This window comes from Heterocephalus glaber, unplaced genomic scaffold (genome assembly GCF_053883595.1).
Source record: "Heterocephalus glaber isolate CG9 unplaced genomic scaffold, H.glaber_assembly_v1.0 deba00001497, whole genome shotgun sequence".
Lineage (NCBI taxonomy): Eukaryota > Metazoa > Chordata > Mammalia > Rodentia > Bathyergidae > Heterocephalus > Heterocephalus glaber.
In genome coordinates, this window is record NW_028258320.1 from 17,765,456 (window position 1) to 17,790,266 (window position 24,811).

The 24,811-nt window shown below is 52.3% G+C and overlaps 1 protein-coding gene across 33 annotated transcripts in view; it reads right to left on the minus strand.

The window, feature by feature from the left end:
- Window positions 1-24,811, minus strand: part of Col13a1 (collagen type XIII alpha 1 chain) — a 75,599-nt gene that overhangs the window by 17,368 nt on the left and 33,420 nt on the right. For 24 of the 33 annotated variants that reach the window (XR_015440319.1, XR_015440317.1, XR_015440318.1 and 21 more), the window contains 17 exons: window positions 20,523-20,567; window positions 19,672-19,704; window positions 18,962-18,988; window positions 16,190-16,243; window positions 15,290-15,376; window positions 13,810-13,863; window positions 12,628-12,672; window positions 12,212-12,280; window positions 11,156-11,179; window positions 7,452-7,514; window positions 6,426-6,470; window positions 6,008-6,151; window positions 5,309-5,407; window positions 4,076-4,120; window positions 1,836-1,877; window positions 1,002-1,028; window positions 102-182 (listed from right to left, as the gene is read on the minus strand). Coding sequence is in view for 29 of the 33 variants with exons in the window: in XM_087184750.1 (XP_087040876.1) it covers window positions 102-182; window positions 1,002-1,028; window positions 1,836-1,877; window positions 4,076-4,120; window positions 5,309-5,407; window positions 6,008-6,151; window positions 6,426-6,470; window positions 7,452-7,514; window positions 11,156-11,179; window positions 12,212-12,280; window positions 12,628-12,672; window positions 13,810-13,863; window positions 15,290-15,376; window positions 16,190-16,243; window positions 18,962-18,988; window positions 19,672-19,704; window positions 20,523-20,567 (984 nt within the window). In the remaining 4 variants the exon portion in view is untranslated. The remainder of the gene's footprint in view (window positions 1-101; window positions 183-1,001; window positions 1,029-1,835; window positions 1,878-4,075; window positions 4,121-5,308; window positions 5,408-6,007; window positions 6,152-6,425; window positions 6,471-7,451; window positions 7,515-11,155; window positions 11,180-12,211; window positions 12,281-12,627; window positions 12,673-13,809; window positions 13,864-15,289; window positions 15,377-16,189; window positions 16,244-18,961; window positions 18,989-19,671; window positions 19,705-20,522; window positions 20,568-24,811) is intronic. The other 9 variants (XM_087184769.1, XM_087184762.1, XM_087184758.1 and 6 more) reach the window with 3 other exon arrangements.

The window sequence follows — 24,811 nt, forward strand, 5'->3', positions numbered from 1 at the left end:
CTTTAGAACCTGGACATGTCAAGCAGCTTTCCTCCCAGTCCCTGGTTAGGGCCACCCCAATGGGCTCCTCACAGTGGTCTTGCTGGGGCCCAGATACTTACGGGTAATCCCAGAGGCCCTCGGTCTCCTTTTTCTCCCTGGACACCTTTCTCTCCTTTGGCTCCATCTAGTCCTGCTTCCCCCTGAAGGAGACGGAGATGGAGGAGATCACAGAAGGGCATGTCCCAGACAACTCATTCCCATCCCATTCTGGTTTGTAGAGGAGGCGGGAGGTGAAGATGGTCAGGCCAGCAGTGGCAGTCTGAGGACTCCGAGAATCCCTGAGTCACTAGCCAGTTTGTCACAGTTAGCATCCCCCATAGTAGAAGGGATGAACAGAGTGGAGACAACACACCGGGCAGTTCTGGGTCAGGCAGGCTAGGAACACTAGGTCCCTGCAGGATTTGTTGGCAGATGCCTGAAACACCATCTACAGAGAACAGGGAGAAGAAGCTCCCCCGAGGTTCCTGAACAGTGTCAGGGCAGAGGGTAAGGGCCACTGTTATGCCACCAACTGTCAGCCCCTTTTATTCTTTTGCAATGCTTTGGGCGAGGTCAGAAGAGCTCCAAACCAGAGGCCAGTGGGATTGGCCCTGGGAGGGGTCCTGTGCTACACTGCTGTCTGTTTCCCTCCTGTACTTCAGGGTGAGTGAAGGGTCTGGGGCAAGTGAGATGGGAAAAGGGTTTCAGTGTTTTCTAAGAATCTAGCCTGTCACCTTGCAGAGTCAACGGATGGATGGGAAAATTCTGTGTTCCAAGAATGCCAGGTGTCAATGCTGGGTGTTAAAGGGAGTGTGGGATCTTGTTCTGCCCCAGTGGCACCCTATGGTTGGAGCATCACAAAGGGGCATTTAGGGAGATGGGTCAGCTGGGCTTCTGAAGCCCTTCCCCTCTTTTCTGGGATCCCTAGTTCAGCCCCTTCCCCACCCTTCTTCCAGCTCCTGTCACGTGACCTCTCTTACCTTTGGTCCAGGTAGACCTTGGAGCCCCTGCATTTGGAATGGAAACAAGTTGCATTAGAACCATGTTTCTAGTTCACTTCCCTGCCCATGGGATGGCCCCAGAAAAGCAGGGGTTTGAGAGCAGATTGTGTTCTGGGGTCCCTGCCCATGACAGATAGAAGGAATGCAAAGAGGGGTACTGCTTAGGGCTTCTTGGGGTACAGTTGAAGCCAGTGTTCTTTAGCCAGGAGCTAAAGGAAAATTTTCTGTGACTCCCATGGCTGACCCCAAAATATCATGAAGTGGAGATTGAGAAAACATAACAAAAATGAAATAAATTAATGTATACAAAGTGTTTAGAATAGTGTTTGGCACATGGTGCATTGCAATGAATGTTGGCTACTATTACTGTTGCCTCTACCACTTCGACCTGTGATGAAAGGTGACATAGGGTGCCATGGGGACTGTGAGCCATGCACAGGTACAGATGAGCATTTGTTGGATTGGGGTGCATGGGGCCCCTCTAGGTACAGTGCGAAGGAGTCCCAGGTTACATTTCTGTAATCACAGGAAGGCCAACCCCACGGACTGGTGTTAATGGGTCACTTTCTATTTTAATCCTGTTTTCATGCCAGCTGGGTAGCTGGAAGGAGGAAGGGGAGGAGCAGGTGTCTGACAGCAAAGGATTAAGCAGAGCTTGGAGAGAAAGCAAGGACTGCCATGCAGGTCAGCTGTTTCCAGAGAATGAGGCATCGCTGCAGCTCCTCAGTGACCCTGGGATGTTTAACATGAGAGGGACATTAGGGTCCTGCCCATAGTGGGCTGAACTGCTGCTGACAAGGCCTCCAAACTCACCGGAGGTCCAGGAGGCCCCTCTGGCCCTGGTGGCCCAGGAACCTAGAAGCCAAAAGGGAGCCCTGTTACACTCCATGTGGTCCTCCCTCCTGACATGGTCCAGGGTCCTCCTAAGGCCACAGCAGGGCAGGACTCCCTCTGGAGGCCAGCCCCATACACAATCTCCCATAAGAAGGCTCAGGCCAGGTTAGAAACTCATAGCAAACCACTGGCCTGCACAACACTGAAAAAAAATATTGCCTAGGAATGTCCCCAGAACATCTGTTCTTCCAGATTTCTTAAAAAGCCAGAAAGTCTAATAGCACTAGATTCAGGCCATGTCTGTGCATGGCAACAATTGCCTAGAGAGGAATAAGAGCTTTTCCCTGGGGCCTGAGGTTCTTGGTCCTCTCCAGTCTCCACCACTCCCTGCCATCTGTCACTCAGACTTCTGGTCTTCATGTGCCCCATGCCTGGAGCTTGTAGGGATTTGAGTTTGAGATCCTTGGCTTAGAGACTGGTTATCTGGAATGAGGGGAGGCCGAAGTGTTTCTAAAGAGTATTCAAGTCCCTCCAGGTCTGTAACAGTGTGGGGACCATTTTTCTTGAGAGGCACTTCAAACAGAGGAGATTCAGACTGGACCGCAGCGGGAGGAGCCACTTCTCTACAGGGTCTGTTGCTGACGAATCAGCTTCAGGGTTCTCAGGTGTCTTGGCTTCCCCAGGATAGAATTTCCTGGAGCGTGGCCTGGCTGAGGAACCACCTGTCAGGTGGCCCTGCAGTGGCAGGCAGTCAGGCCCCTAGTGTCCCTTGGGCCTCTGGGCTTTTCAGCTCCATAAGTCTCCTGCTAGGAAAGATAATCTGTGGAAACTCTACTTTCCTTAAAAAAAGCTTACTTTATTAGAAATAATAAATGGATTATGTTAGTGGTTATAGAAACTATACATGTATTAAAGTTCACAAAAGTCAATTTTCCCTGTTTAATAGTTTTAAAACTTAAAAAATAAGTTAGACACATTAAAATGCTTTATAAAAAGAGAACTAAAATAAAAAGAATAAATTTCTGATTTACCTAGCTGAGAAGCACTCCTAATATTTTGCTTTCTTTCCTCCCACATTTTTATGCACAAAATATATTGAATATATGATGATCCAGAAATATAATTTGGTTTTTGCTCTTCTTCATTTAACATGAGATGCATTTTCTCAGTTTTGTATGTTCCCCACAAGCTTCCTTCCATGGTGATGCGCCAGTCACCAAGGGAACTGACACTGAGTCACCTCCTTGCCACGGAGTAGAGCAGCGCTTGGCACGAGGAAGATTCTTAAACATGGGGACTGTTATTACTAGTTGCAGCATTAGCCAGTTATTTTCCTTCTTGGTAGGAATATGAATTGTTTTCAGTTTTCACATTAAATACTTCTGGGAGGAAGATTTTTGTGTCTAATGCTTCTCCTGCACTTGGGGCCATTTCTTAGGGGGCGGTCCCCATTTCTAACAAGTCACTTACATGGCACAGGATCAGATCTGTCTCACTACATCAGATGGGGTAGATGGGGCTGCTGACATGGAAAGGTGACAGGGGCCAGGGAACAGGGCATGGAGGAGGCTGGGTGGCCTCTCCCTTGTCTCTAAGGTACTTCTGGATGGTCAAGCCTTCCTCCCACTTGTCCTCATTCTGTGGCCTCCTTGACCTTCTCCTCTGAGCCTACAAATATACCTGCATGTCTCTGTCTTCTGAAAACCTGCCCCGACTCCTCTCACTCTGCTGTTCTCTCTTCTTCCCTTCACTGCCACACTTCTCAAAGAATCAGTGCTCCTCCCTGGAAAGCCTTCCTTTGACACTTAGTGGCAAACTCCTACAAAGCCATCAAGACTCTGCACAAATGGCACACCTCCTGGGATGCAAAGCCTGTCCCAGCGAGTGCTCATCACTGGGGACTGTGAGCCACCGGCGATGGTTCTATTCATTTTTCTGTCTAGGTTCTAGCAGCAGGACAGAAACACTGTGCATGCTCTGTAATCCTGCAGATCTTGACCAATGGGAAAGCCTGGAGCAGCAACCTTGAGGCTCAGCGCCAGCAGTGTGGGCTCAGGAAGCTCCACAGACCTTCAGCTTCTTGCCTTTCCTGGGGTCAGGGAGCTGGGGTTTGACTCTAGAACACAGAGATCCTAGCCATCCCAGAGAGACTGTCATTTCTGACGAGTCCCTCATTAAATGATCATCTAGGACACAAAAGAAGAGCAGGTGTGACCTACCTCTACTCCTGGGTCACCTTTCTCTCCGGCTACTCCTTTTTCTCCCTATGGGCACAAAACACCAGGATGTGAGTCCTCGGGGACTGACATAGGCCCACCCTGCACATCTGTGACAAACTTGACTGGCCTACCCTCGGCTTGGAGGTTGTAGGCAGGGGCTGTGATCCTGACTCCAAGGGCCTGAGGCTCTAGCTTTGGGAAGAGGGACTAGTGCTCTGGATGGTCCCTGTGGTGGACCGAGCCTGGGGTGGACCTGTGACTTATTTCTAAACCACGGAATAGGGCACATGACAAAGTTGATGGCTGTCACTCCTGTGAAGGTGTTGCAAATCATCATATCCATGTTACACAAGCAAAAATACCTAACATGTGCTACGATTATGCTGCAAATATGTTACATACACATGGCTTCATCTTACTAGCACTGGGTAGTAGATAGACCGCCTCTCTGTCCTTGGCCTTGAAGAAGTAAGCTGAACTGCTTACCGTGAGGAGGGCCACAAGGTTGGGAACTGTAGGTGACCTCTAGGAGCTGAGGGACTTTCCTACTATGGCAAGGAACTGAATTCTGCCCACAGCCAGAGAGTTGGTAAGAGAACTTCCAGCTCTGGATAAAGGCACAGCTGGCTAGCACCTTGACTGCAGCTTGGTGAGACTCGGGGAAGGGGGCCCAACCAGGACACCTCAGGACTACAGACCTCCAATAAATGTGATGTTTGAAGCTGCTAAGTTTGTGGTGGTTTTTTATGTACTAGTAGAAAATGAATAGGGCTCCAGAGCCCAGAGCCTCAGAGGAGCCATGGCGGAGGCTGATGGAGCAGCATCCACACCACACTCGTAAGTGTCCCTTCTGTCTCAGAGCCACCCACCATGGAATGGGAGTCGCCTGCCTGTCCTGGCACTGGGTCAGGTGTGGGACTGGATGACCCCTAAGGCTTTTCCTACTCCAAGGCAGGGACTCTAAGTCCAAAAGCCCAGCACTCTGGGACTAGGTAGGTGTCTGAACAGGACACTGTGCCACGCACTGAGGAAGCTGGACTCTGTTCAAATCCAAATGGAGCAGCTGCTTATCAAGAGGCCCCCCCAGGCTGGGTGGCAGGCAGGAGGTTAGTGCAGCCTCCTCACAGTGCCAGGCTCCTCTAGGCTGGTGGCCTGTGAGGAGCACCCTTGCTCCTGCAACCTTGGTCGGCAGCTGCCTGCCAACACCCCTGCTGCCCGGCCCTCTCGCCTTACTGTAAATCCTGGGAGCCCGATGGGGCCAGGCGATCCTGTTGCTCCGGGCCTCCCTTGGTCACCTGGTTCTCCTTTCTCCCCAGTTGGGCCGTCTAGACCCTACAGATCAACAAAGACCCCTGTTAGAGAAGCTCAAGGTCATCATGCCGAGCATCTGTGACCCTGGCAGAGGCCTACCCTGCATGCATTGGCAGCTACCCTCCTCCAAGGCTGGTATCTAGATGGTGGCTATTTCATAGATGGAAACCATGAGAAGGCTCCCAGGTCAAGAGAGCAGCCTGGTTGGACTCAGCTGAAGGCACTTCACATACATGCAACCACTCCTAGGGACAGGGCTTCTGCATGCTTTCCACGCTCCTGGCTATCTCTTTTCCCAGTGGCCTATGAGGTACACAAGGAAGGTATACAAGGAAGGCATTATTATTAAACCCAGTTCAGAGATGAGGAAACTGGGGCTCTGTGAGACTTAGTGATTTTCTCCAAGGTACAATAAGTGAAGACGTAACAGGACTCAGTTCTCCAGAGTCAGGAAACTGTCCTTCATAAAGTGAGTGGCTTGAGGAGAAACTGAGTGAATATCCTTCATTCCCCTTAGTCCTGGCCCTAGGTTTCCATCCCAGACAGCAGCTGGCATCGTGTAGAGCCAGCACCAGGCATGAAGATGGCACATGGATATGGGCCAGCAGCCCTGCCACTCACCGGTGAGCCTGCTTGTCCAGTTTCTCCTTTCTCGCCAGGGCTCCCTGGGTATCCAGTCTCTCCCTTCATTCCTGGAGGCCCATCCTCCCCTGGAGGTCCTTGGGGACCAGGGGGTCCCATGTCTCCTGGTTTGCCACGAGGTCCCTTAGAAAATATCAATAGCATTTCTCAGGCACATTCATGGAGAAAAGAGAAGAGAGGGGAAAGACCAGAAATGACAGGGAAATGACAAGTGCCTAGAGCACTTGGCTTTCTGGTGCTTGACTGGAGCAGGCAAAGAGAGCCCATTCCAGGCTGGCCCTTCGGCTCCTCCACCCCCTTTCCCTGGTCCCCACAGGGCTCACAGCCAGCTTGTCTCAGAACCTTTGGGGCCCTTCAATCCTCAGAGGGAGGCTTTTCTGGAGGTGGCTCCTCTTACCTTTTCCCCATCGTGTCCTGGAGGGCCTGGTAGTCCAATCTCCCCCTGTAGCCAGAACAACTAACAGTGACTCTCAGAGCAGAGACAAAGTAATGGTCACCTATGCAGCACTTCCTGGGTGCCAACCAGCCTTCTCTGAACTTTCCCACAGGCATTTTATTCCTTCTCTCAGCTCTGAGAGGTAGGTGCCATCACTGTGTCTGCTTTACAGACCACAGCCCAAAGCTCTGGCTCTGCAGGCTCACAGTTTGTGACCAGGAACCAGGATCTGAGTCTGGCATCCTGGCTCCATGGCCTGTGTTTCAGCCACCAGCTTGAGTAAGCAGTCTCTGTGAGCCCTGAGCACCCCGGAGCTCTGTCTCCTCCTGTCCTGCTCCTCCTGTCTCAGCTGCCCACTGGGCCCTCTGTTTCTCTTCCCGCCAGCCCAAGCTTTTTCCTTAGGTCAGGGAGGCAGGGGTGGGAGGCTGGCAAAATGGTGCTGGTGTTCCCAGGGGAGTGGGGAGGAAGGACAGTTCTGCCTGATGGCTCAGGGGCGGCCTTGAGTAGGGCTTGAAAGATGAGAAATCTGGAAGGTGGGGAAGATGGGAAGGGACTTTAAGGGCAGGGGGCCTCCTGAGCAGAGGGGCAAATGTGAGGTCAGAGGGTCTGTCTTTCTGAAAAAGCACCAGGATGGGTGGGCATAAGTATGAAGGGAAAGCTATGGTTGGGATGCGTGGGACTCAAATGCTACCCTGCACAGGGGCAGCTTGGGATTCCAGCTGGCCTGGAGGTTCTCCAGGCTCTAGCACCCATGAAGGTGAATTACAAGACCCCAGCTGGACGACAAAGGAGGAGAGGTGCAGCCCTGGTTGGGGTGGGGTGAGAGGGGTATGGTGGGTAGCAGGGCCCACATGCTCTGGAGCAGGAATTGCTGGCCAAAGTGTGGTGTGGCAGTACCTGGGAAGACGAGGGGTGACCCTGGTGTCATGTGCCCAGGGATGTTGTGACCTGATGGGTCTTTACCCCCCTGGTCAAGGCAAGTGTTACCTTCTGGCCTGGACTCCCTGGAGCTCCGGGTGGGCCAATTTGCCCAGGAAGACCAGGAGGCCCCTAGGAAAGAAAGGAGAGACATATGGAAGAATTTTCCAACCAGGAGAGTGGCTGTTGCTGGAGGGCTGTGTGTGGAGGCTGGCTTGTAGGGAGGCTGGCTTACAGTTGTGTACAATTATTTCTTCAGTAGTAGAAACACTTTACTTTTTGCAAAGGAAATAACAAGGGGAACTCTAGAATAGGAATAAAGAAGCATTGAATGTGTTTGCGTCGAAGAGAGCAGGCTGAGAGTCATGACCAATAGCCTCTCCTCACCGTCCTTCTGAAAATGTGACTCCATTTCATGAAGGCCCAGAAAAGACACATGAAGTCCACAGAGACATGGTGGCCTGGAGCCGGGGTAGTGTGGGATTGCCTCCCTGGGGTTTATGAAAGAACTTCCTGCAGATACATGGCATTTGCATTTGTGAAACTCATCAAATTCTATACTTAAAATGGGCACATTTTACTGTGAGCTATGTCTAAGATTTTTTTTTTTTTTTTTTTTTTTTGGTACAGGGGATTGAACTCGGGTCCTTGCTCTTGCACAGTAGGCGGCAAAACCACTGAGCTAAATCCCCGGCCCCCTAAGATTGTTTTTAAAAGAAAAAAAGTTTCCAGGAAATTTTTATTTCCAATATAGTGGACCCTTGAGTTATGACTGGCCTCACATATGAACAGCTTGGGTTACAACTGGAAGTTTAGTTTTAACTTATGACCAAAGTCTTGAGTTATGACCCAAATGCAGAGGCTTGTGGGGTTGTAAACAAAGACTTGAGATGCCAGAAAAGCATATGTAAGTGTATGTAAGCATCAGTCTGAGCCCAGATGCACATGTTTGTAGACGTGATTTTGGTCAGTGCTTTATATAATCGCTATGACTACTGCAATCAAAATGGCCCCAGAAAAGCTAGAAAAGAAGTTAAGGAAGGAAGGGAAAGTAAAGAAAGAAATCACAGTAAAAAAGAAGGAAATTGTACAGAAATATGAGAGTGGTGTTTGTGTGACTGATCTTGCTAATATGTACAGCATGTCAAAATCCACTATCTCCACAATCTTACAGAGAAAAGATTTGTGTAAGGAAGCTAGTGTTTCTAAAGGTGTTACTCAAATTAGTAAGTTACGCTCAACAGTGTTAGATGAGGTAGAAAGGCTATTACTAGTGTGGATAAACAAAAGGCAGATGGCAGGTTATAGCCTATCTGAGTCTATATATTTATGAAAAATCTAGGGCTATAAATGCAGATCTCATAAAGGATAACCCATCAACAAGGGATAATGATAAAATAATTCATGCCAGTGAAGGGTGATTTCACAATTTTAAATTGAAAACTGGTGTTCATAGCATAACTAGGCATGGTGAAGCAGCCAGTGCTGATAAAAGGGCTGCTGAAAATTACATCCACCACTTCTAAAGGATGACTCTGAGAAATGGCTTTTGCTCTCATTGAGTTTTCAACTATGATGAAACTGACCTTTTCTGAAGAAAATGCCCAGGAGAGCAAACATTGCCTAGGAAGAGAAGAAAATACAAGGCCACAAGCCTATGAAGGATAAGCTAACCTTACTGCTATATGCCAATGTGAGTGGTGACTTCAAGACAAAGCCTCTCTTCATTTATCACAGAAAGCCCTAGAGTGTTCAGAAAACATAAAGTCATGAAGAATAAGCTAGGGGTCATGTGGAGATCGAACGCAAAAGCCTGGGTAACAAGAGTACTTTTTCTTGAATGGATCAGGGAGGCTTTCTGTCCTACTGTTAAGAAATATCTAGAGTACAAAGTTTTACTACTCAAGGATCTCCTCATAATGGACAATGCTCAGGCTCACCCATGAGATTTGGAAGAAGAACTGGCCAAAGAATTACCGTGGTTCTCAGTTGAGTTCCTCCCACCTAATACAACTCCTCTACTGCAGCCTATGGACTAGCAGGTTATAGCTAACTTTAAGAAGCTATATACCAAGGAACTGTTTCTGAAGTGCTCCCAGATGTTCTCAGATACAGATTTAATCCTTAAAGGAAGGGACATTATAACATCCTTTCCTGTGTGGGGTTAATTGGGAAATCCTGGGCCATTGTCTCTCTAAGGATACAGAGATCTGCCTGGAAGAAAATGTGGCCTAAAATTATACAGAGACTTTGAAGGCTGAGGAGCCGAGCCTTCAAGTGAGCTTGTGGTTGATACACTGTCACTATAGCAGAGTCCACAGGCTTGCAGGTAGACAGTGGTGATGTAGAGGAACCGGTGGAGGAACACTCAGAGGAATTGTCTACAGAGGAACTTCAGCAACTTCTGGCTGAGCAACAGAGAATGGCAGCTGAAGGGCTTTCTGAAGAGGTGGGGGAGTATCAACAATCAGTCTGTCAAAGTTCTTCTTCGGAAATAAAGGAAATCCTGAAAAAATAGACAGAGCTACAAACATTTGTAGAGAAGACCCACCCAGCCAGAGAAAATGCCAATCACTTTCTTAATGATGATGTTATGTCATACTACAGAACAATGTTAAAAAAAATACAGAAACACCACTAGGTTGAGACCTAGTGAGCCAGAAGCAGGTCCTACTGGGCTACAGACTTTTCCCAGGAGAGAACGGACACCAGAAAGCCAGATTGCTGATGTTCTTATGGAAGGGCACTCTCCTTCCAAACAGTAACCACCTTCCATTTCATCCTCCCTTCCTGCAAGCCAAAGATGTCAACTTGAATGGTGAGTACAGTATGAAATTGTTGTGTCTGGTTAGCTAGGCACATTTTATAACTTTTTGGTGAATACACTAGGAAAATTATTGGTGTTTCTGGTGAATTATGCACATTATACGACCCTTTTTTTTATTATGAAAAGGTCAGTTAAGGAGCGTTTTTGGTTGGAAATGCATTATGGGTATTTCTATTATTTCTTATGGGAAAACAGTCTTGACTTACAACCTACTTGAGTTACAACCAGCCCTCATGAATGAATTTAGTTCGTAAGTCAAGGGTCCACTGTAGTTACTTCAAATGATACGTTTTAATGTTCCCAACTCATTGATTTCAGAATCATCTAGTTAATACCAATCAAGACTTGATGGGGTGGAATAAGTGGCATTGGATTCTGAGTTGTGTCTGTGGACCTAGCCACAAAATAAATACAGGTGACTTGAAATTCCTGCAGTCCGAGAGCTTTATTGTCTTACATCCCCTCCCCACCTTGGAAGTTAGACTAGGAGTGGTTACTTCAACTGTGAATATTTTCTGAGAGCCAGTCATTGATAGGCAGGTGTGCAAATCCCAACATGGAATTCACTGGTTTTCTAAGTGCAGATAATGGGGCTGATTTCTAGAAAAGGGGGATGTGTGGAGGGTTTTTATTGGTTTTATGGAAAAGAGCATCAGAACACCCTCTTGGATGCTGCTATTTCCTTCACACAGCTGTGAGCAGAGCTTTAGTGACACAGTTACACTGTCATGGAGGCACAGCTGTGTTGGTGAACAGCTATGCCCCAGGTGCTCCAGAGGCCCACTTCCTTCCTGTCCTTATCCCAGGCCACCTCAGTCTCAACCCAGCTCTGGCCAGAAGTCTGGCTTGTGCTTTCTGGAGATGAGAACTCTTGTCCTCACTTCCATGCTGCCCTCCCTGTGCCCAACCCAGTGCCCAAGGAAAGCCAGGGAGGAGGGGAACTTACCATCAAGGCCAGTGTCCGGATCTCCTAAAAACAACACCATGCAATTAGCTGAAGAGCAGATCCAGAGCCAACTGAAGGGTCCCTTCTGACAAATCACAGTCCCATGAAGAGCACAGGTGGAGGTAAAGCCTCAGGTGGGCTCCATGGCTCCAGCCTTATGCTACCCACACCTCTCCCAGAGGTTTGTAACCACTGGGCAGAGAACTCCCAGCATCTTATAAGCCCAGTGCTGCTCCTGGTTATTCTGCGACAGATGTAGGCAAGTTCTAAAATGGATAGCAAACTCTCTTCCCCCTTAGCAAAGGAGGGAAGGAGGCAAGTTCTTCTTCCATAAATCCCCTGCTGGGGCCTCTCATGCTCTTTCCTCTTCTGCCAGAACCCAAGATTCCCATAGCTCTCCTTAAATAGACACAGTATAGCGAAGTACAGAACCACTCACAAAGTAGGTTAGCAGGATGATTGTTGGTATCTTGTAAATGAACCCACATACCCACATGGATTCCCTTGGAGGAAGAATTCTCAATCTGGGGTGACTCTGCCTCCTAGAGAAGCTTTGGTGGTCACAACTGCAGCTGAAATGTTTCTGATAGCTAGTCAGGGGAGATGCTGTCTCTCCACCCCACCACTGTGATCATCAACCCTGAGTGTCAACAGAGCTAAGGTCAGGACACTTTGCTTTAAAAAGCATGGCGCACGTGAACTTGAAATAGGGTAAAATTGACAGTAAAGAGAGATGGGCTCCAGGAAGACAGATTCTAACATGTGAAAGGAGTCACATGTCCTGGAGAGTTGGAACACAGAGCTCTGGATGGGCAGCTCCTCAGGGGTGCCAGGATGCTTCCATTAGAGGCCTGAATTACTCAGAGCCAGCTGAGCCCACACATCCAGGCCACTTGATGCCAAATAATGGGGAGCATTTGCCTGGATTCTGCACAACAGGAGGCCAAAGGGGCGGCACAGCTCTTCCTGGAAGTTCTGCTCAATGGCCTGTTGAAGGTCAGGGCTGGGTGCTCTAGGACCTTCAGGTCTCCAGCCTCTGGGATACAGCCCACTCACCTGGAGAGCCTCATTGATGTTTCCATTGTAATCCACCATTTCTCCTTTCCCGGGTTCTCCCTTGGAGCCCTAGAAGGCAGATGAGGTCTCAGCCAGGGCCTGACCAGGAGGAAGCCGAGAGTCTGCAGCCCACATGGGCTGTATCTGCCTGCAGCCAAGGCAATTTGGAGCAGCCTCAGTGGGCCTATCAGGGCATCTAGACACTCTCAGAGGATGCTCAGGGACTGCAGAACAGATGAGCAGCCCTGTTTCAACAGTCAGGACAGACAGGCTTAGAGAAGCCCAAGTCCAATCCTAGTGGCCATGCAGACCTCCCACCTGGGGCCAGCACGCTCACTCTTCCCCTCCCTGCCCTCAAGACCTCAGGGTCCACCTGCTTTGCACCGTGACTCCAGATGCACGAGAGATGTGTTTACCTTGGGCCCAGCTGGTCCCTGTTCTCCAGCTGCTCCTGGCTGCCCCTGTTGCATGACAAAATGAGAGGAAAGCATTGATAAATCTGGGTGCCGGGGACTCTGATCACCCAGGGGGGCCATGTGTGAGGGGCCATGGAGGGGCTGGGAGGCTCATTTTAGCACAGGGCAGCAGGACACAGACACCCCTGGGCATTAAAGTGCAAGTTCTGCCCCTTCAGGAACTGTTCCTGAACCCCTGATCCCACCCTTCTCTTCCTCTGAGATCCTCCTGCTCGGCACTTGATGGTATTCTTCCTGTCCATACTAGTTGTTAGTAACTCCCCTTTGTCTCTCCGGCCACCTCTCCCAAGTCCCCTCAGTCAGCTATTCCTTTGGGAGCAGGAGCCCTGCCCTTTGTTTCTCTTGATTTCCATTCTGCACAGGTGGCAAAGGCTCAGCCACTGTTTTGCCCATTGCCTGGGTGCAAAATGCTGGCCCTGAAAGCCCATCTGGTCTTTTAGGGGCCGTGTTCCTTGTGAAAGAGCCAAACTGCAGGATGAATGGTGGGAGTCAAGTAAGTCAGGAGGATATAGGCGTAGGGACTCCGACTTCCCACAGTGGCTGGAGGGTTGTTTGTGTTGGCAGGGGCAGGGCAGAGTGATGGCGAGTTGATGCCAACTGTGAAAAACAAGCCATAGGTCTAATTTTCTGGAGATAATGTTAGTATTAAGGGAAAAATATTAAGATAGAAAGTGAAGATACAGGAAAAGGAACCTTTGGTATTCCTCAAGTCTGATGACTCACTCTACAGGCAGCCAGTTGGTGGAGGGAGTATCGAGTCATTGCCACCTCCAGGAGAGCTGTCCCCTACGCATCCCACCTACCCCTGAGGGACACAAGCCCTTCAAAGGGAGTAGCTGGAGAGTGGGGAGGGCCCTGATGAGACCCGTGGCTTGGGGAACTGCCAGGAGCTGGGGCCTGGTGTCACTCGCCAACCTGAGTGTCCCAACCCTGGGCTGGCTTTTGTACAACTGCTGTCCCTGGGGATGGTGCTGGGCCTCAAGCCAACCAGGAGATGGAAGTCAGGGTCATGGCCCATCAGCTTTGTGCCCTGGAGTCCAGCCCTGGGGTCCAGTCTAGGGACAGCCCGTTTCTTTCAGCAGACCCTCATCCCACAGCTCGTGGATGTGGGGGCCCCTGTACCTTGTCTCCTTGCTGTCCTGGGGGGCCGGCCTGGCCATCCACACCTGTTTCTCCCTGGGGAAGAAGACAGGGATGGCATGAGGGGTAAAAGACAGTCTTGCTGCTCCTGTTCTGAATTTATTCTTTGGCCTCTCTTTCCCCATGGGCTTCTACTAACTCTCACCCATCTGCCTTGGATCTCTCTATGGGCCCAGACTGGTCATACCTCCTCTAGAGGCCTTTCCTGCCTACTCCCTTCCTCTTGTGAATGCTGTGAAATTCACTGGTATCTAGCTGCCCTGCCAGGCCTTCTTGGTCATTGGTTAGTACACACGGGACCAGTCACAGCCCCTAACTGGACCCAGAACACTTGGGAAGGCACAACTCTTCGGGTCCTGCCTGGGTGACAGAGGGGTACATGAGAGCCCTGAGCATCAGGAGAGGGGACTCCAGGAACCCCAGAACAGAAGGAAGAGAGAAAGGTGGGTGGGAGGAGGCTTTGTCCAAATACCTCACTTGTTGGACCTGAGTTTGGGGACACAGCCTTCTAGCTTTCCCTTCCCCTTGTCCCAGGATGCAGGACAATGGTGGTGTAGCTCCCCAACTCCCAGCTGAGACCCAAGCCACTGGAAGCCTTACACCCTGGCTCAGTGGGATAGCTCTGGGGCCAGGTGGCAGGGCTGCCATTGGTGAAGATGCTGCTCTGCCCAGCAGCTCTGCTCCTGCCATGGTCAGGGTAGCAGGTGGACTTGGCCAGAGGCCCTGCCTGCCCATTTACCCTGCCTGCCTGCCTCTAGGGACTCATGCAGCTCCCTATACTCTATCCTGTGAGTTATGGGTTTGTATTTCCTGGTAGATTGTGAAGAAAGCAAGGGCAGGTTCTCTGCAGTCCCACTGTCCATGCAGGGCCCTGGATACATGTTGGTGGGGTGAACGAGTACATTGCCTCAAGTCATGTAGAGTAATTCACACCCTGTGAGCTAAGAGACCTCTTTTATCTCCCCTTGCTGCTGAAACAAACCAGCAACACAGGAGGCATGAGCTCTGGGAAAACCAAATTGCACCATTGCAGTTTTTAACCAGTGAGGGGAAAGCAAGGGTGGTCCATTAGCAGCAGTGTCTGCTGCTGCCCCCCATCCCTGGCCCCTAGTACGGCAGCACCAGGGGGGTTAAGCCGATCATTGACCTGCAATTTATCCAGAGCCAAGGTGGGGGGCTTCCCGCTTATGCTAAGGCCCTGTGACCAGCAGTCCCTGACTGAGTTCTATCTGAGCCATCTGAACCCCAGGGAAATACGGCTCCTGGAAAGTTGGTCACCTGCTTAGAAGCAGGAGCTTAGGCCATGTGACCTTTCCTGAATCCACTGGGGAAAATTACACACCTGGAGCAGGAGAAGGCTAGAGAAGTCGAGGTGTCCAGGACACAGAGTTCCTGCGAATGGGCTGAGAATAAAGACTACAGGCAGACATCCCCTTTGACACCGACTCCAGGAAAGACTCACCTTAGGTCCAGGGGGCCCAGGGAGCCCTGGGGGACCTGGCTCCCCCCTGCCTCCTCCAATGGAGTTGCCAGCGTCGCCCTTCTCTCCCTGAGGGTGGAAGGCAGAGTCAGGGCTCAGGGTGCTGAAGCTCTTGGAGTGGTTGACACTTCACCTGCTACCTCCCCCCTCAGTTTAAAGGAGTTTAGTGTCCCAAGGGACACTAAAGAGCCTGGGGGCTCCCGAGAGAGGTCTTCAGACCCCAGCTTAGCCTGACCTGGCTGTGGGATTGAGGGGAGCATGACACTGGCGATCTCGAGGGGACAGGTTTAGAACTAAAACAAGGGATCGGTCCATCAGTACCAGGGCTGGAATGGTGTTTCCCAAAGTGTATTCCATGGAACACACCCGAGAGGGTTGGGGATATTTGAAATTTGAAGAAAAGATCTGGTGGCTAAACTATGTTGAGAAGAACTGCAGAGTGACAGGAAGCTTTGTCAGCCCCTTCACTGCAGGGTGCTGAGAGCCTCCAGCAGGCTGGGGAGCAATGTGACTTTCCAGGGGGCCTATCTGGTGCAACTCTTCACAGACTTATTTGACCTCAAGTCTGTTTTAAATGGCTGCATTTAAAAAATGCCTTTAAATGACATGCCTTTCAGAGGTATGAGTGTGGCCAGGTTTTCAGAGTATGAAAGAAATCCGACCAGGTCATAGTTACTAGGTTCTCTGAATTAGGGCATGTTTTGGCCAACCAGGGCCTGTCTTGTGTCCCTCCCCCAGCCAGAATCTGGCTGCAGTCCAGCCACTCTTCCCCATAGTCTGGGAGACGGACGCCTCCAATGCTGGGGCCTGAGGGAGTTTGCAAGGCTGGGAAGGACATGGAGGTCTTAGAGACAGTCAGATTCCGAGCTCACCCACACCTACCTTCTGTCCCAGGAGGCCCCGGAGCCCAGGGGAGCCAGCAGGCCCTTTCTCACCCTGTGGGGAGATATAGCCAGCAGAGGTTAGGAGGTGTTTCTCCAGGATGTCTTTGCTCTCCTCCTTCCTGTCTACCTGGGCCTCCTTGGGCCATCCACTTCCTTCCAGAGCCCATCCCAGATTGGCCCCTTCCCTGGGCCACTGCACCTGGTGACAGCCTTTATCACGGCTTCCCATAGGACCTCTTCTCTCCTCACTCAGGACAGGGGAGTAATGCTGGCCACAGATCGCAACCAAGGCCAACAGCAGTTAGACCTTTCTGAGGTTCCTAGGGGAGATGAGACATTCAGAAAGCCAGTACTTGGGGGCTCGTCTTTTCTTGGAAACTCTTCCACGCCCTCATTGTCTAGCTCAGAGGCCCCCATCCTTTTCTGCTCACCTCCTCCTGGCTCTGGGGCGAAGACCATCTACCCAGAACCTCGTCTTTAGAGTAATATTTTGAGAAGTTTACTTTCTGTTATAGGTTGAACTGTGCTCCCCCACATTCAAATGCTGGAGTCCTAGCTCCTTGTTCCTCAGCATGGTGCCTTATTTGGAAAGTGGGTCACTGCAGGTGTAATTAGTTAGGGTGAGGTCCTACTGGATGGGGTGCCCTCAGCAGTGTTGGTTTCCTTATAAATGGGATAGTTGGACACACAGAGCGAGTGCCATGTGAAGATGGAGGAGGAGTGGGGATGCTTCTGCTAGTCAAGAACCAAAGATTGCCCAAACCAGCAGCAGATAGAGGAGAGGCAGGACAGACGCTCTCTCGTAGCCTTCTACAGAAGTCTGCCTTGCCCACGGCTGGCTTTGAACTTTGGGCCTCTAGAACCATGAGCAAACAGTTCTATTCCAATCCTCTGATGTGGCAGTTCCTTCACCAACTGTGTCCACTGCTGAAGAATGCTTTGATTTTCCCTGGACGGGACTCATGGAGTACTTTTGAGATCCTATGAACCCTAGTCTCATTTCACAGATGAAGCCCGCCAGGCCCCAGGAGGGTATGTTCCTGGGGATGGTTCCCTGCTGAGTGTGTGGCAGAGTCCTTCCAGCCCAAGGTCTTCTGAGGTTCCACTTTCTGTGGCCTAAACTCTTCCCTTTGCCTTCACAGGATGCCTGTGCGAGTTGGTTCAGGAGGTCACAACAAAAGCCCATATCCCGGGGGCCTGCAGAGCAGGTCTCTCTTCCCACAGTTCTAGAGCTTGGAAGTCTCAGGTCGGGTGCCAGCAAGGCCATGTGCTGGCAATGCCCTCCTCCTGGCTCGCAGATGGCTGCCTTCTCACTGTGTCCTCACGAGAGAGAAAGATCTCTCTTCCTCTTCTTATAGGGCCCCCAGTCCCATTGGATTAGGGACTCACCCTTCTGACCTCAGGTCACCTTCCTTACCTCCTAAAGCCCTATCTCCTAATATGGTCACGTTGAAGTCTAGGGCTTCAACATACACATGTGATGGAATATAATTCAGTCCGTATCAGTGTCCCCCGTCAGGTGAGTCCCCGAGTGTCCCCCAGTGGGGACTTAGTCTCAGATCAGCATGAGAAGTGCCTGTCTCCATGGCACTGAGGAACAATGGTCCCCAGAGGCAATAACATGAACTGGAGGTCCTGGGGCCATAATGGTGTCTGTGGCCTGGTGTCTCAATGAACTTTCCAGCAGGAGCCCCAAAAGATGGTAAGTCTCCAGGTGTCACCTCCTTGCTTTGTGCCCTTAGGTACAGGCTGAATGGTAAAATGGCCTGTAAACATCCGAGAGGAGTTGAGGAGGGCCAGGCAGGGCCCTGGAGATGGAAGGGGAGTGAGGACTGAGGAGGCCCCCAGCTGCCTGGCCCTGTCTGGGCTGCTCCCCAGCCTGAGCATCCCCCCCAAACACACCGGTCTAAAGGGAAAGGCTCAGGTCCTGCCCTGCAGTGACCCTCTGCGGGCAGGGACACAGAAGGCAGGTTCTCCCATCTGCTGGACATTTGCTGGGTAGTCAGTGGTTTCCAAAAGGGGTAGCATGCTCTGAGCATGGATTCTTCAGCTTTGCTGGCCCATCCTGCCATTCTCTGTTCCTGGCACACTGCAGCCAGCGCACCCACCATAGGTGAAGGGAACAGGAAGGGATCACTTGAATATACACTGTCTTACCCTCTACACCCACTTTCCCAGCAAACCTAGGGGCCCTGGCTTTCCTGATGCTCCTGGGTCTCCCTTTGAGGTAAGAAGAGAAAGTCACCAATAAGAGAATGGGGCATTGAGTGAGGTGGATGGGCAGGGATCAGAGACCAGAGTTCCCAGAATGCTGCGCCAGTGAGTTCCTCTTCTAAGTTTTGTTAATGTTGCATAAGATACTGCCTGTTTAGGGCTTCCCAATGGGTGGTTAGCATCTTAAAGGCTCTGAGACGGCCTGCAGCAAAGAAACCTGTGTAATATTGTTAATCCAGTATTTCTCAAACTTAATTGACCATGGGAAAAAATTTTTTCACATTACATCTCTTATTGTCTTAGACAAGAATGAAAGAGAGCCCTGTAGGTACAGGGAACAAGGGGGTTAATAGCCACTGCCCGCTGCAGCTGGCGGGCTGCAGGCCAGGATGCAGGAAAGAGGAGGATACCGAAAGTGTGCTCCTGACAAGTGGCTCAGCCAGGCCCGGGCTGGTCTTGGGGTGACTAAGAGCAAAACACAGCACCCCCTCCTGCCAGCACCCTCCTCCCCTGTGGACATGTCATGCATCTCAGAGCATTCCTTCTGCATCCGTACCTTGGATCCTGGGATCCCTGGCTCACCCTGTGTGAACAAAAGGAAGACTCAGGAAAAGAAATGTGTGAGACAAAAAGAGCACAAGCAAATGAGGAAAGGTGCCCTGTACGTGGGGAGTGGGAGTTGGTAAAGCATCTGGCCAGCCTGGCTTTCCTCAGCTAGGCCAGAGGCCTCTTGGGCTCCTGCCTTGGAGGGCCCTCATCTTCCTATAGGTGAGAGTTGTGGCAGGTGGAAGCCAAGTGGGATAATCCAGCAGGGAGAAGGAAAGAGCCTCTGGTTTGGACATGGTGCACCCCCTTCCCCAAGTAGACCTGCTGCAGAGATCTGTGCTGAGCATTTGTTCTTCTAGGGTGCCCCCATCTGCCTGGCAGGTAAATGGGTGTTGGGGTGGAGGTTCAGGGGAAAAGCCCCTCTGCTGTCACCTCTTGCAGCTTTGGAAGCATGTAGTTGCTGAGTTCTAGCACACATAGGAAAGAGCTTCAGGCTGGGGAAGGCTTTGCCCAGGCTGGTAAGACTTTGCCACTTGCACGCAAGGGTCAATTAAATGTCTGTTTCTCGGTTGTGCATCTGGCATGCAAAACATTTCCTAATCCTGTGTGTCTTCTACTTGGTCCAGCGGCCAGCCCACAGAGCCCCTGATGCCCCTGCTCTGTCCTGGGCACCATTTCGTCCATCCTACCCTGATGGGTGGAGTGACAACATCTACTGACCTTCATCCCAGCCATGGTGATCCCAGGAGCACCCTGGCAGAGAGAGAAAAAGGCATGAAGGCTTTCTGCAGTCAGAAGCAGCACGGAGAAGGTGGCCAGTCTCCTCCTGGCAGGACAGGGGGAGGACTGTCACTTTTGCTTGCTCCTGGGAGTGAGGAGAGCCCAGTGCTGAGCTTGGCACCCTAAGAGGGCATCTGAGGACGAGGTGTGGGGCAGCCCAGCTGCTGGACTTCCTGGGCTGCACTGGCAGGCATAGTAGGAACCATAGCGGGGTAGTTGGGCTAGAGGGGGTGTCCTGGGTTGAGGGAACAATGAAAGAGGAGGAAGAGATGGGAGGGGGTTGGGCAGTGGTATGGAAGGTACCGGGGAGGGGAGGATAGCAAATGACACTAAATGAAGGGGCTGGTGCTACCCAGTGCAGTTGGCCCCGTGTGTATGTGGGGTCACCCTCATCGGCTCTTCTCCGGACCGCTGCCCTCAAGGACTGGAGGGGGCTAGGAGTGAACTCTGTTCTCACATTGGCCCAAGAGTGCTGCTCAGGAAATCCAAAGTGGAGGTGACTTTTTTGGGGATCTCTACTCCCCGTTTGGGTCTCAGGACTGCAGCCAGATCTGAGTTACCTTAGAAGGGTTTTATGACTCAGAGACCCCGGGAAGAGGTCCAGCCACATAAGGAGGAGGCCAGGCAAACTCGGCAGAGAAGAGGGTAGAGGAAGTGTGTACCTCATCTTTCCAGCAAGGCACAAGACACACTCAAGCTCCAAGGAGGAGCTGGGACTGCAGGGGTTCCCCAGACCGTGGGCAAGGGGGTGACTGAGAGGGAGTGGGTTGGGGTGCGTGAGGGGCAGGTACCTTGGCTCCATGCTTGCCCGGCATCCCCGGCATGCCCCGCTCTCCCTGCAGGAAGGAACAAGAGCATGAGAGCAGGGCCAGACTCAGGGCCTGTGCCCTGCAAAGATGTCAGTGAGCATGCCTGCCTGGAAGCTGCATGGCTGTCCAACTCCCTGTGAGCTCTGAGCATCCTGCTGTGGCCACAGCTGTGTGGGGCACACCCCTCAGTTACAGGACACCAAGTCAGATTCAGAGCAGGAAGGGCCCTCAGAGACAGAGGCCACCCAATGGAATCTGAGCCCAGAGAGGAAGGTGTCACGCTCAAGACTCACTGCCACTGGATGGCCAGGTGGACTCGGATTGTAGTACTGTGAGACAGGGCTATGGGCAGGCGCAACGCACATGGCTGCTGACTACTGACCCCTCCCCCAGCCCCTGCCTGCTACTTTGTGTCCCCTTTTTCTGCACCAGATGGGCTAGGATGGTACCTGTGTCTGTGACAGGGGGTCCCCTTTCTCGTCACCTTGGGCCTCACTTTTCTAATGCCTGGACCCAGGCCCACATGTGCCCACTTCACAGCCCTTCCTGGCCCTGCCTGTCCTGAGGCACCAGCCCAGCTGCGGCCTCTCCAGAATGTTGTGGGCTTTGCTCTGCCATCTCAGCCCTGCTCTTTACCTTCAACCTCTTTAGCACCTGGTGACACCGCTGTATTGATAGGATGGAGTGAGGCAGGAAGGATGGATGCACCACAGAGAGATGGAGAGAAAATCAGTGACAAATGGGCCAAAGGTAGGTGTGTCGAGACTTTAACTGGCCACATCAGGGGAAGAAGGGCAGCTCCTTTCTCCATGAGCTGAACCTTGAAGGATCCCCCAGCGCGAAGCTGCAGTCAGGGCCCATGGTGCTATCCGGCAAAGATGACAGCTGCCAGCCTGCTGCACCTTCTCCACCTGAAGTCCAGGGCTGCGGATAGGCCACCCAGAGCCCTGCCGGGCCTGCTCCCAGGAAGCTGCCCTATGAGGTCTGAGTGCTGGACCTGTGGACCAGGCTGGCATTCTCACAGGCCTCGGGGCAGGGGCCACCAGTTCAGCTGTCTGCTCCCCCCTTCTCTGCCATCTTACAGTAAGTCTTGGTCCTCTTTCCTCCTGGTCCAGGCTAGAGTGACTTCCATTCTCTTCCTCGGTGATGGGTCCCGGGCTGGCAACCGGGCAACCTTCCAACACGTGGGCCAGGTGAGGAGCTTCCCCTGCCCAGTCTTCTCTGTCGGGCACCGACCATGGGAAAAGGGCCAGGTTCCTGGGCATGGCATTCTGACACCTACTCTCTTCCTAACCTCTGTACCTCTCATTCTGGAGTACATCAACTATTATCTGTGTCCCTGCAAACACCCATTGTCACGCTTCCATGCCTTTCTGCCATTTCCTCATCACAAGCCCCTGTGTACTGTTTTGGGCTGTGGTCAACTCCTGCCCCTCTGTGAAGCCCTTTGCTGTCTCCCAGGACTCAGTACTGGTTGCTCAACACCTCGGGGATCACTTTGGACTTAAAACCTGCACACATAGCTGGACATCTGCCTGTGAACTTCAGCTTCACCCTCTGAATTTTGCAGACGGCCAGAATGTTTAGCTCCAAGTGTCAAACCCTTTCTTCACCATTGACAGTGACCCCTCAGCCCCTGGAAGGGGTGGCAGAGCTGGCCTCAGGAAGTGACCACAGCAGTCAAACTGGTGCCCCAGGCCTGTCCCAACCCTTAAGTTCTCTCTTGTGGAAAGAGCAGAGAAAGGCACAGCCCTGACTGCACGTGCCTTGCACGTGATGCTGCCCTTCTGAGTCCCCCGTCCATCTCCAAGGGCCCTTCTAATGTGGAGCAGATGTTCCTCCTGTCTCGCTGCTAAGCAGTGGCTCAGAGAGGCCAGGGATGCTTGCCAGGATCGTGCAGAGCAGGCCTTTGAACAATTTTGCTCTCTGCCCAGGTCTAGGTGCTCTTGTCTCGTGGCCACCCTGACATCAGACAATCTGATGTTCCATCCTCTTCCATCAGATAGTCGTGGCAGGCTGCTCTTTCTCTGCTGGGTCCCCAGGTCCATGGCCCTGGGGTAAAGGCATTTCAGCCTGGGGCACCAAGAACAGCTGGACGTGGGGCTCCTGCGAGTGCAGGGCTGCTCTGCAGCCAGCAGAGGGTGCCACAGGACCTCACCTGAAGTCTAATTCTTGCCACCGCTGTCCAAGTGGCCTCCAGGAGGCCAGCTTCCCTTTGGAGTGCCGGGTCTTCTAACATTCCAGCCGACTTCACCAGGCCGACTGAGCCAGGAGGCCCCAGAGAGAGCCTCCCGGTGGGGGCCGCAGGTGGAAGGTCAGGTTGGAAGTCCCCCACTGTTCAGAGCCCTCTCGATTGACCCTCTTTCCCCTTCCCCTGTCTGCACCAGCCCCGAAGAGTCCTCCTTTTCCCACGGCCTTTGGGGCATCCGTGTGTCCACTTTCCCTCTCCGGGCCCAGGCTCCTGGCTTGCACAGTGTGATTAGACCAGGTACCTGCTCCCCACCTCCACCCGGCCAGCCCCGCCCTTGCACCTCTTCAGCCTGTAGGAGGGAGGGAACCACAGCTAGGGTGATGCTTGGTCTGTTGGCAGCTTCTTGGGGGAGGGACTCTGAGCTCTGGCTGAAATACAGGTCCAGGAAGGGCAGTGAGGCCCTACTCTCTCCTCCTTCCACCCACAGAGGGACAGTCTAGCCCGGGAAGAAGCCAGGCTTCTGCATCATACACATCTCAGAAGAAACTGTGCTGAGTACCCCAGGAGGCAGCTGTCTGGGCTAGCTGGAGTCGCCTTCAGCCCACGTTGACTTGAGTGTGTAAAGAAGAATTTGTGCACACACTGGAAACGGCCCCTGGGAGCCTCCCGGGGAGCAGCCTTGCTCATTAGGGTGGTGACCTCTGCCCCGCTCCTCCCCTCGGGGTCAAGTCTCTTCATTCTGCAAATGACCCACTCCCTTGATCCCCATGTCAGGTCAGGAAGCAGGGGTGCCCTGCTGACCCCCCTTCAGCTCACCCTACTCTCATTAGTCTCCATGCTCAGGGCTCCAGTCTAGGCTGCCCCAGCCTGGCCTCTGAACTGGAGGCCTGGGCTTCCCCTAGACCAGGAAACACTGCTTCCTGGAGAGTGGGTGAGGGGAGGCAGGGCCAGTCTTCCTCCAGGGGCCCACGGGCTGTGACAGGGTGCACTTGCAGAGGACAGAGCACTGGCAGTTGCTGAAGGACAGTGACCATGTTGTTCATGGAGTGGTTCCCTGTGGCACATCTTTGTGAGATCTGCCCAGCGCATCCTTTTCCAAGGCCCTTAAAATGCCTTACTTCAAGGAGGTGGGTTGGGAACTGCTCAGTTCAAATCTGCTCACTCAGATCTGCGCTCCTCTTCAAGGGCCTGGCTCTGTCAGTCTATCCAAGCCCATGTGGGCCCCTATTTCTCTACCTCTGCCTTCCTTTGTCTTCCTGGTGGGGAGGCTCAGCCACCAATATGGGCAATCTTGCGGCTGGGAAGGTGGTGCTCTGAGCGTTATAAGGGGTCTTGACCTGTTTGCCCACGTACAGTGGGCAGAGGCAACCGGCTACTCCTCTGGAGGGCTCTTTAACCTTGGTGCCAAGAACTGATGCCTGGAGGGATGGGATGGGTTGCAGACATTGCAGCTAAGAAGGTCAGGGGAACAGGTTAGGTAGAGGGGTTGCACTGGAAGGCCCATCTAGTACCTACTTAGGAGCTACAGGTAAGGCTCCCCAGCGTCTAGCACCAGTGGGTCCTCTGGTCTCGCAGGCTCCAGGTGGGAGGACCTGTCCTTTCTGGAGAGGACAGGATGGAGTGGGCTGTGTTGGGCTGTGTGCAAGTGGCCTCTTAATTGGTGATTTACTTTTTGTTGAACAAGCTGGGCAGGAAGTTGGCAAGAAGAGGGTGTAGAGGAAGGGGGCGCTTCAGGGTCAGCTTCCCAGCCAACAAAGGTCAGGTGGAGGCTGGGAGATGAATGGACCTCCCTGCCACGAGGCTGTGGGGAGGGGGTCTTCTGGGGAGCAGACAAGGCACACAGAGCCTTTGTTCTCTGTCGGGGAGGAGGAGGGCATCTGAGAGTGGGGAGTGGTCGAGGGCCCTGTCTTGGGCTGGAGAAGCTGGGGGTCGTATGCCTTTCTCCCCTCTAAAGAGTTCCCAGGCCATCCTTCCGGGAACAGAGCAGAGTTCCTGTTTCACTGCCCCGGTGGGCCTCCAGGCCAGAGAGGACCGGAACCACGGAAATCCTAGGTCCCCTGTGCTCCAGTAATTAGGGCCA